At 47.1% G+C, this 12,226-nt stretch overlaps 1 protein-coding gene across 1 annotated transcript in view; it reads left to right on the top strand.

Moving 5' to 3' along the window:
• SRPK1 (SRSF protein kinase 1) overlaps positions 1–12,226 on the top strand; it is a 353,882-nt gene that overhangs the window by 162,138 nt on the left and 179,518 nt on the right. The window contains exon 3 of the mRNA XM_086923257.1: positions 4,799–4,899. Coding sequence (XP_086779383.1) covers positions 4,799–4,899 — 101 coding nt within the window. The remainder of the gene's footprint in view (positions 1–4,798; positions 4,900–12,226) is intronic.

Raw genomic sequence — 12,226 nt, 5'->3', positions numbered from 1 at the left:
ACATACCAGGTTTAAATTAATCTGCGTTCTGTTTAACCTTAGATCTGATAAAGTGGGAAAAGGTCACTCCTGTTCAGTTTCAGATTAGGCACAGTGCAGCGCCTTCTGTGTTTTTGGGAGCACCAGAGCTCTTTTGGCATGAAAATATAGGCCTGCCCATGTAATGGGCACTCCAATCAACTTGTTGAGTTTTACTTTTTTGTAGATAATTTAGACAGTTTTTATTATTTTTTTAAAAGCTATTCTAAAGTATTTCAAGTTCCAAGAGTGCAGGGATGTGCTTCTTTGCCTGCAGCTTTTAAGTAGTGCTGATATCTGCTTAAAATTGCTCCTTTGGGACACGGTCTGGTAAGGCGAAGCCGGACCCAATAGGGGCCCATAAGAAACACCCCCGGGGCGGAAACCAACCTCCAAGCCAGCGAAAAATTGGGGTGTGCCATATGGGGCGCCCCAGAGACCAGGACTGGTGGCCAATCTGGGCCAGGAAAGTAAAGCGTCTGGTTCAAAAGGGGCGTAGGGTTTACCTTTTGAGCACAGAAACCCCACCTTGCAGTAGAATCCCACCCACCCACAATAAAAAGAAGCGGTTGTCGCAGCCATGGGGCGACTGAAAGGGAGGGCGGAAGAAACCCAGACAACGATCCAAAGGGGAAAGAGCCATAGGTAGAAGAGCCGCTCACACAGTGCCCTTGGGATACCTCACGGCAGGGACACGTCTGAGCAATTGACAACACACAGCACTGGAAGAGTATAAGAAAGGCTCGAACAGTGTCCTTGGGATGCCACATGGCAGGGACTCTGGGGAGCAGGTGAAGTGGCCAGCAAGGGTCTGGGAGAAACGGAACGGCACTTGCAGCCCAGGGTGGTCCTAATGGATGGTCACAAATCATTAGCAAGGGAAGCCTGGAACTGTGAACACTGAGGCAGGAGGGACCTCGAACAAAAGCAGTAACATAATGAGAACGTCCAGCATTGGAAGTAATACGGAGCATACATTCACATGGATGTTTATGAATGACCAACCAATAAATTTTGAAATGTGTAAATCCATGTGTTGAATAAACTGCAGTCTTTTATACACCATATCTTGTCACAAGAATGACTTTATGGGAAAGGTTCACATGCGCGGAGGAGGGGGTGATTTAAAAGCGACAGTGAGGTCGCAGAAATCAATGAACAGTTGACCTCTATTTTTTTTTCTCAGCCTTGTGAGGACCTTTAAGGTTGTGAATGTTTATCCCACGAGGCGTGGCACTTCCTTGTAAGGATTCCCTAGGGTTTTTTTTTTCCAAAGTATTTTATTGATTTTACATTCAAAGACATTAGCATTACGGTTACAGGATTAGCCATACGTGGCTTGTATGACAGTGTTTACAATGGCTTCAACACATGTGCTTGGCTACCCCATCTGATGTGGCTTTAAGAGAGAAAGAAAGAAGGAAAGAAAGAAAGAGAAAGCAGAAGAGAAGGACCCAAGGGAGGTTCTGTATCTGTGAGACTTGTAAACGCCTGACCCGGCCGCCACGTCACTGGATTGTTTGTTGCGATATGGGCAGTCAAGTCAGTCCAACCGATCCTTAGGGCCAAAGTGATTGCGCTCATTTGCGTTCCTTTATCACTCTTACTGGGAGCGCGAGGATCAGGGGGTTTGTTCCGGGGAAGACTTGATTACCTGGGGGGATTCATGGGGGTTTGTAGAAATCTAGGTATGTGTCGAGTGACTTACACATCCCCCCTGGCTGCTGGTCTCCAGGTGAGTTCTGTAGTGCAATGTTGTCAGCACCTCTGAGGTGCGTAATCCAGTTGAACCAGCCTTTGTATGAAGCCTTACTTGTGTCTTTTCAATTTGCTAGGACCACTTTCACTGCTGCAGTCAGCAGCAGGTCTAGAAGGTCATTATCATGCTCTGATCTTAGTTCTGCTGTAATAAATGCGGTGGCGAGGGAGGCGAACTCAGTTTTTAGTGTAAAACCCAGTACCTTATTTATAAAACCAAAGATTTTCTCCCAGTATGTTTTGAGGGTTGGGCATTGGTAGATAAGGTGTGTTAGGTCTTTTAATTTATAGAAACATAGCAGACTCTTAGAGGTTTTTAGTTTATATTCAGCTGTTAATCTGGATGATATTTTTCTCTAGAATTGATTGTTATATCAGCGTTTCAATGTGTACCACATACTTCTTTGATTGATAGTGATAACTGTTTGCGCAGACTGTATGCACTTTATCTGATAATACGATTATGTGGTGCTATGGGTTCAACTTTTTAAGTTTTTTTAAATTTTATTTGATGCATTGTTTATGCTTTTATGATTTCTTTATTTTCAAAATCAATTAAAGATATTTAACTGACTGAATAATCTTTGATGGTTTAGCAGTGACTTCAATGGGGTTCTCATTTACTACTCCTTGATTGACTCCTTGTAATACTCGCTGATGATTGTGCTTCCAATGGGTTGCTTTCTTACTGCTGCTTTCTTTCACCTGCTTAAACTTTATGTAATATTTCTTTGTTCCTTCAATGAGATGCTTCCATGGTGGTCCTTATAACCATTATTACTATGTAACAGAATCTATCCTCACACATAATGGCATATAGCACTTTGCACAAATGACTTGCCAATTCGATCTCAAACAGCACGACAACTAGTATGCATGTGCATGATAGAATGAAGCAATGCATAAACTTCAGTAGATGAAGTTAACTAGGACCGTTTCAAAATTGTCAAACAATCCACATGAGAAGAATGTATAAATTGCATGATATCAAAAAAAACATTATGGTCAACTGTAATCTTATGTAACTAAATCACTAAGCAGGGCTCGCACACAGTAGAGTGCTACTCTAATGAAAAGTGCTTCAGCACCTCATTGGGGTTAATAAGTGCTATATAAATGCCAATAACATGCGGGCTCGTATTTCTCCACCTCCTTTTTGGGTCCACATGCAACAGACGGAAATTAGTTTACGTGTTGAATAAGCCTTTCACATGCAGCCAATATTACAGGTTCTCACTTTCTTGATGCTTTATACCTGTCTCCCGTTCTACATGTCCGCACTTTTCCACACAAATGCCTCCTTCTCTTCTCTCAATTATTTGAAGTCTTCCTCCCACCTATACCTGCTCCGCAAATCAGATGCCAATTAAGTTGAGTATCCGTGGTTCCGTGGTTTATCACCCCACTTGCCATTGGATCTCAAAGCATTGATGACTATTAAGGCTCACATATAGGAGGCAGATGCCACTTTCACGCCCTCTCTTATTTACGGTTAATAAAGACATATACCGCTCATAAAAGTGGTTGTGTACATGGCAAAACACGCTTTTGCTCTTTATCGCGACTCTTGTGTTTTTGTGATTCCCTGACTTTGCAACTGCAGAAATGTCCATGGGGCCCGCTGTTCACATTTGAAGTAAGATGGTGATTGTCTTGCTTTGGCTTCATTCCTCCTTATAACTTTTTACTCCTTCCGTTGCTTACGGGGATGACAAAAGATGAGCATCTTAGATCGTCCAATGGAGCGATGTTGTCAGAACTAAAGGACAAACTTGTTGGCACTTCACCATATAGAACACATACAAACACAAGTTTATAGTTGCAATTTGTGGGAATCTGTACCATATTTTTCAAAAACTGTTCTTAGCAGGGTCAAACTATCCTATGCGTGCACGCCTTAATTTTCATTCCTTGAGTGAAGTGGACACGACCTACTTAGATATGCCTTTGTTTTAGCACCTCACACTGATCAAGGTTATTTTCTTCTGTTTGATAATTTCATGTGTTAGGTTTACATTTGCATAACTGAAATTTTAGACTGCTGCAAACTCCCAAATAATGGCTTCAGAGAATACTTAAGTAAGAAGTGAAAGATACACACATTAGGGTGACCACAATTCACACATTACTATTGTAAAGTGACGTTTAAATACCATTGACACTGACCTAGACCGGAGAGTTTAATTTAGACTAGGACTTTTTTGTTTTCATTTTGCAAAAAGTTAATTAACGTTCAGCGCTCCTCCCTCTCCTTACTTTGCTGCGTATTCAGTGCTTGATGTGTGAACTACCCTTTTGTTTAATACTACAAAAGCTCTTGTAACTGCCATCTTTAGATCCTGGTCCATGAAAAATAGTTTTGAGGATACAGCGCTAAATTAAAATGTTGCATCCTTTTTCGTGAGTTGGGCTTAAATTTGAACTTGCCCTCTAGGAAGCACATAAGGCTTTGTGTCCTTGTAGTTTCAAACTACTGTGATTTTAAGTAACTTCGTTAGGGGAACATGGTTATTCAACTTTTGATAATAAGTGCTTAGTTTGCCTGGTAGGAATGAGGTTCATAGGTTGTTGATTCGTCTCTAGGGCTACTGATCTATTGACCATAAATTACAAATGCATGCTAGAGTTGGCAAGCTACTACATTCGTCTTTCCTACTCACTAGACTGAGTGGTTTGGGCTGCTTCAATGTTCACTATTAGGAGGGGTGCAAACCTTTGCTTAGATTGTCTGCTTTTGTCTGGATTAACTGATTCCTTGATGGAGCATTGCTGTTTCGTGGAGTAAACTTAACTGATGCTGCTCAGTAATTTGGGTAGTACTGCTGATGACTGGAAAGAGCAATACTGCTGCTTGTGCAGAAGTCCAAGTTTCTGCTCTTAACATGGTGGAGGGTGAAGGGTAAGGTGGGTGACATCAAATAGGGCCCCTGCTGTAATAGTTGTTTAGAGGTGGAACCTAGAAATTATGTGCATTGCCAGTTGTTTGTATTTGTGGAGTTATGGAAACATTTTTTTTTTATAGAAAAGTCTACTGCTGGGAACTTTCTTTTGAATCCACTGGATCCTCAGAATGCGGAGATGTTAAAAGTAAAGATTGCTGATCTTGGAAATGCATGCTGGGTGGTAAGAACTTTATGACGACGAAGATTCTGCAGTGAATTTGCCAATTGTCCAGGTTTTTTCTGTCCTCTGCTTTGTTGTATTATGAAATTGCTTTGCCGATATTTGCTCTAATTAGGCCTGCACTCTTTTTCCCAACATACCATTTCTATGTGAATTCTTGGTCTTGGCTCTTCATCTGAAAAAGCTCATCACAAGATGCAGACGTGGGTTCCACACCCAGCATAATTCTCAGTCCTCCAGCCCTCTGACGCCATAGCCTTCAAAACGGTTTAATGGTTCCTTAACACAGCACACCCATCCCGTTGGCGGCAGGATCAACCCCCACCTGCCTGCAATACAGAGCAACAACATTTGACAAGTGGGTGCCCCAAATCATGCAGCCGGGTTATGCCCTTCCATTTCTGGAAACCCTGCCTACCTTGCAGACATTTGCAAAACAGCTAATGGAGAACCCTCTCTTTTTTGCTCTTTCAGCAAATGCACTCTGTTAGCCAAAGGAACCATCAAAAGGGTGCCCGCATCAGAAGCAGGATGTGGTTGGGAGACCTCTGTCCTATATGAGGTCTCCACCCTCTCGACGCCTTTCTACAGAAAGAGAAATTCAAGATGCTCTCCTTGGCACCGGGTTTTGTCTGCCCTGGATCCCGGAGACTGGATGGAGGCACTGGACCTTCAAGATGCGTATTTCCACATTCCCATCCTGAAGGCCCACAGATGTTATCTGCGGTAAACAGCAGCCCAAGAGCATTTAGTTTGCTGTGCTCCCCTTTGGCCTCACCAGTGCCTCTTGAGTAATCACAAAAGTGATGGTGGTGGTTGCAGCATACCTGTGAAGGTCATGATCCCAGTCTTTCCCTATCTCGATGACTGGCTGTTGAAGGCGGGCTCACCACAGGCAGTCGTTACCCACCCACAGACTATGCTGAGCTTTCTGCACTCACTGGGGTGTACTGTCAACATTCAGAAGTCACACCTGACTCCTTCTCAGATGCTCCTTTTAATCTGAGGCATTCTGGGCACAGTGCAGTTCCATGGCTATCCTCTGGAGTGGAGAGTTCAGGACATTTGGGATATGATCCCGATGTTTCAACCTCAGTCCTGGATTTAACTGAGACTGACTTTGTGGCTGCTTGGTTTGATGACCTATGCAGGCTCTGAAGTCCCAATGGGCACTATACCAGGGTAATCCCTCTGACCAGGTCCAGATTTTGAGTGAGACATCAAAAGGTCTGCAGTGGTAGTCGATGAACTGCGATTGAATTGACTGCAGATCCTCTCCTTTCCCCACTTGGAGCTGGCCGTGGTAACCGATTCATCAGTTATGAGTTGGGGCGCCCACTAGGTAGAGGTTGAGATTAAAGTGCTCGGTATGTAGCAGTATCCCAGCTCAATATCAATCTCCTGAAACAGCGAGCTAATCGATTGGCATTGAAGACATTTCTCCCATCAGTCAAGGGAAGGCTGGTTCAGATATTCATGGACAAGACCACCTCATTGTGGTATTGCAACAAACAAGGTGGGGTCGTGGACCCTGTGCCAGGAGGCCCTGCACCTCTGGGCTTGGCAGGAGTGCTAGAATACCTTCCTTGTCATGCAGCACCTGGCGGGATCTCTAAACACTAGGGCAGGCGAACGTAGGCATTAGTACCTTGCTGATCATGATTTGCTGTTTACTTTTGGAGGTGGGGCAAGGTCTCTTCAGAGAGTGGAAACAACCTTGGCTCAATCTATTCACCACTGCTGAGAATGCAGGGTCCAAACAGATCTCACATGGAGGTGTGTTCAATATAAAATGGAACCTGGGACTCCTGTACACCTTTCCATTGATGCTGGTCCTGCCCCGGGTTCTCGAAGATTAGGACCAACCAGGCCTAAGTCATGTTAATGGCTCTGTACTAAGCAAGGAGAATTGGGTATACCAAACTCCAGAGCATGAGCATTTGTCCTTCAATCGTGCTGTGGCAGCAGCAGTGCAGGGTCCTGCACTCAAATCTGTGTATACTCTACCTTCATGCTTAGAGACGAGCAGTGGTAGTTGAATGCCTTTGATTTTTCTCCCAAAACTTGTGATGTCATCTTGGCAGCCAGGCTTTCCTCGACAAAAACTGGGTACACCTCCTGTTGATACAAATTTGTGATTTAGCGTTCATGTCATATTGACCCACTTTCTGCCTGCCTGTCGGAGGTATTTTTGTTTGTGCTGTTATTAGCCTAGCAATGCCTTTCTGCCATCGAGCTCTATTGTTGCGGACTTGCCTCGGAAGGGAGACAGGAGATGGGCACGCGCAGGGGCGATTGGAGGTCGTGAACACGCACGACATGCGATGTGTACATCTCTTGTCCCCCTTCGGTCCTCGCAAGCCACATGCAATATAACTTTTTTTTTTTGCGCACAAGAGTTCCAAGCGCGACGCGCTTTACATGTACAGCATGCTTCACCCCACTTACCGGCTCTTGTGGGGACTCTGCGCTGCTCCCCGGCTGGTCTCTGTCTTAAGCCGGTCACTGCAGCAACACGCGGGGCTCCGTCTTACTCCTGCTTTGGCCACACCATGCGGCATCCACAAAGGCGGGGTGGGCTCCCGCCGGACTTTTCTACTGTTTTTTTTTTTATTGCTTTAGAGGCCTCCTCCCTGGTTTGCACAAGCCGCGCAGCACTCAAAGTACGGCGAAGTCTGCAGGCGCCACCACGGGGCACGAGCCGCAGGCCACGCCGATGCGCACGCACACGGCGTGCCTACAACGCGCGCATGGCGCTCTTTCACTTTCCCTTGTTATTGCCTGCCAATGGACCTGGTCCCCCTGGAATTGCTACCACCGGCCAGATTTTGAGACTGACCTTCCTCACATCAACAGACGGACACTTCAGGGCAGCTTGACGCTTGTTCTACTATGGCCACCCCCTGAGAGCAACAGCATACATTTCCCCTCTGTGACTCCCGGAAAGAACGTGCGCCTGCTCAGCAGCCCAGGTTTGCGTATGTTTTGCCTCTTGCTAAAGTTGGTCCGCTAAAGTGTGGTCTGCTGTTACCCAGGAAGGTGCGCGAGGGAGACGGCCAGCTGAGCTCGAACTGGTGACAGGCCCGGGATCACACCTGTGTCCGAGGGGCAGCTTCCCCTCTGTGTGTGGTTCTGGGGAGTTTCTGATTTTTTTCTATGGATGTTTTCTTCTGTGTTACTCATAGAAAAGCATCCTGTCCACAGTACTGCAAACGAGAAAGTGCACCTGCGCCACTTCGATCCGAAATGAGTGATCGTCCTTCAAATCACTCTTGATCTGCATAATGCTTCTTTGGGATAGAGACTGGTGCCCCCTCCTCGGGGATCACTTGAGGCCCCCCAGTTTGGTAGACTTCTAGGCTCGCAGGTCTCACCTCTCAGGATCACGCTACCCTCTGTGAGCCTCGGCCGGGGTGTCTGGAACAGGCGACCCCCACCCAGCAGAGCACATCTTCCTTGGCAGTGGGACTTCACGCCCTGACCCCCCACCCCCCTGTATGCCCTGCTACTTAGCTCTGTATATCGAATGACTTCTGCTGGCATAGAGCTAGGGGCACTAGTGGACATTCCAGTTGGCCAGTCACAGACTTTCTGCTGAACTTCTGTGGGACATATAGGTTAATTAACTGCCAAACAGCGCCATGCAAGCTTTCACTTTCCGAGCAGCCCGGTACAATGGCGGCTGCTTCTTTAAATAGGTCTCGCATTTACTAGAGTTTGAGCTATTGGCATTCTAAAGGACAATGCCTATTATTTATGTGTTAATTAGCAAAACAGATAAATGGCATTGTCATTTACAATGCCAATAGCTTAAACTCTCGCAAATGCGAGACCTATTGCATTGCAAATGCTTGTTTGTAGTTGCTGGAGCGGCCCTCACTTTAAGTCACCTTTTGTGATACGTTTCATTATGGGTTTGCAACATTTGTTCCCTTCTACCCCTTTCATCAAGCCCCAGTTGGACCTTAATTTGTTCCTGATGTTTGATTTCCCCCCCCCCGCCCCCCCACCCCCCCCTTTCGAGGCCTTACATAGCTTTCCTCTGAGACTTCCGACTCTTAAGATGGTCATCTTAGTGGCCATTATATCTTCCAGGAGAGCTTTAAGCTCTTTGAGTTAATCCTCCGTACACCAGCTTCTATCCAGACAAACTTGGTCTACAGACTTGCGTCTCCTTCCTACCGAAGGAGGTGACTCCATTCCATGTCTGCCAAAACATCACGCTGCCATAATTTTTCGATCCACCCCATCCTTCTTAGGAAGAGGCAAGGCTCCACAGATTGGATCCAATAAGAGCTCTGTATTTTTACATGGTCATACTAAAAATCACCAGGTGGACTATCGGCTCTTTATCTGTATCACAGGAGTGAAAAAAGGCAGGACTTAGCAGAAAAGAACCATCTCTCGATGGATTGTACTTTTAGCACTAGCAAAGAAGCAGCCACCTGAGGGCTTGCAGGTCCATTTTACCAGGGCTCAGGCTACTACTAGTGCGTGGAGTACCTGGCCTGGATATCTGCCAAGCTGTTACAGGGGCGTCACTCTACACGTTCACAAAGTATTACTGCTTCGATTATAAGACCCATCGAGATAAGCATTTTACCCATTTGGTTCTCCAGGATTTCCTGGTATGGGCCAGTTTGCAGATCCACCTCCTGGGAAGTACCGCTTGGGTATCCATTCCAAGGTGAGAAATCTGGGTTTAGAAGAAGTTGGTTACTTTCCGTTACTCCTTTATCTAACTGCAGATTCTTCACGACTTTTATCGTCCCCAATCTGTGAAGTGGGCGCTTCACCCTGATGCTCCTTTTAATTCTGCACACTAGCCATACATCATTTGGTCGTGGCTCATCGGAAATAGTCACAAAGGTAACTGATATCAGTACGCTGGCGTGGAGCCTGTATAGGTGCTACGCACATCACTTTGATGCAGATGATGCCAACGCTGAGTTGATCAATGCCACCTACCGGTGCACAGGTGTACGGATCAAGATTTTCTTTGTCCAGTCTGACACTTGGGAAATATTTGAAGGTGAGGAATCTGCACTTATTCCCTACCAGAAAAGGCATTATCGAAGGTAAGTAATTTGTTCTTTGTAAATAAAAACACTTCCTGCAATGTCCTAATTTTTTTTTAAAGTAATTGGTATTGCTTCCATCATGAGATTAGCTCTGATAATGATACAGTAGAATCACTTTGTGCATGTTTGAGATACATTATCTTTTTTGGTAGGATTGAGAGGAAGCTCCTCCGCTACAACCGCCAGATAATGAGAAAGATTACTTACCCTCCTTCTGGATCTGCAGCTGACAATGCGGCTTGAACTCCTTATGTTTAAGATATTGACAGCTTAACTCTGATCAATTTCAAAAACCTTGATAGACATCAAGCGTAATTTCCTGTACGAGAAATCCTTGAGGTAGAAAATGTAACTTCTGAAACCTTTGAGTTTTGGAAATGCTGAGATCTGGTCTCAACAAGGGATGCAGAGGTGGATTTATAAATACCTGCTCTGTTGGGGGTCCTAGGCCTTTGTCCCCAGCGGCTCCAGCACCGCACGGCCTTCTTGGATCCAGGCCTGGATCTGGATCGGGGCCAGTCGACCTTGTGACACCGCCACCGGCGCAGATTCCACCAGCACCACGTCCGCAGCAAACGCCGGCTGGACCTCCAGCTGACGTCGACCCAGGCTTCCACCCCGATGTGGATACGGAGCCGGACTGTCGTCGACTGACGCCCGATCCTGCGCCGATGGGTACTTTGGTGCCTGCATTCCACCCTGGTCATTTTCAGCCAGTTTGGCAGTCAGAGGAGGGTGGGGAAGACTGGAAGGAGTCTGATGACCCTTTAACTGCCCAGCTAGAGTATGAGCCGGACTGGAGAGAGAAAGGGGGATGCCAGTGGTCTGGATACCTCCCCAGACCTAGGCATGTTGTCTCCTCCTACCGTGGCTACGGAGAGGAAGCGTTGTACGCAGTGGTGTTGCGTAGCATGGCCGAGGCTTTCCACCTCGAGCTTCTTACGGTGCCAGTCAGGACTAACCTCCTGACAGAGGTGCTTTAGCCGGCAGCGAGCTCTTCAGAGCCCCTACTACCGTTCAATGTAGCCCTTATGGACATCCTTTTGGGCACCTGGTCCAGGCCGAACACGGGGGCTCCTGTGGATAGGATGGTTGCCCAACGACACCGCCCGGCCCAGTCGACCCCACTTCCCTCTCCCAAAACTCTACCCCTGAGAGCTTGGTGGTCCAAGCCTCTACGTCCAAGGGCGCCTTCCCTACAGCTCCACCTGATAGGGAATCCAGAAGCTGGACCAACTTGGGAAGATAATGTTTTCTTACTCCAGCTTGGGACAGAGGTCAGTAAACACTGCATGGCTGTTGGACCGTTATTTCCACTCTGTGTGGGATACGGTGGCGCAAGTGCTGCCTCAGTGCCCGTAGGCAGCCCGGCCTGTGCTCTCCCATGCCGTTGCCGAGGGGAGATATGCAGCAAAATTTACCACCCGCTGTGGGCTGGATACCGCCGGTGCACTGGGCAGAACGATTGCCTTCGGTACTACGCCAGGTTGCATTTGACTGGATAGAGCTGCCCTCAGTCTCTAGTCCTTCGGATGCCTTTGCTGGATATTCACCACCAGGGCGCGGGGAACCATTGTTTGACATCCTTCTCGGAACATGGGCACGGCCCTCCTCGGGGGGCCCCCTTGGAATGTGCTGTGTCACATCGGCCGGCTCCCACTGGCCCTGCCTGTTTGTCCCTCCATCCTGGAACTGGAGGGCTTGTGCTTCAGCAGCTCTCTCTGTGACTCCTGTTCCATTGCATCCTCCCACTCGGATTTCTTGGTGGTTGGAGTCATATGGCCATGATATGTTTGAATCCGCCATCTCGGGACTCCGGTCCCTCCACACTTTGTGTGTATTTGCTCAGCCTGCATTTTCCCTTTTAGACGCTGTTGACTGGCTCCTCCCCTCTTTGCCGAGGATCTCTTGTGCTGATCTGGCCCGCCTAATCAGTGATGGCTGAGGTGGCGCACTTTTCAATTTGGTCTGTCATGGACACCACGGACACTGTGGGTCGTACTATGGCCAGGTCGGTTGCCATATGTCGCCATGCGTGGTTGCATGATGGCGTTTTCCCAGAGCATGTTCAGAAGCGGCTTAAAGGTACACCATTTATGGGGTCACTCTTTTTGATGCCCGTGCTGATTCGGCGGTCAGGCGCCTCATGTATATGTATCTTTTATGTTACCCGTTGTGGGCCGCAGATGTTCTGGGTTGTGTGGCTGCTCAGCTGTGTTGTTTACTTATTCTGGTACAGCTGGTTA

This window comes from Lissotriton vulgaris, chromosome 5 (genome assembly GCF_964263255.1).
Source record: "Lissotriton vulgaris chromosome 5, aLisVul1.2, whole genome shotgun sequence".
In the NCBI taxonomy this organism is placed as follows: domain Eukaryota; kingdom Metazoa; phylum Chordata; class Amphibia; order Caudata; family Salamandridae; genus Lissotriton; species Lissotriton vulgaris.
This window is presented reverse-complemented; position numbering and strand designations above follow the sequence as displayed.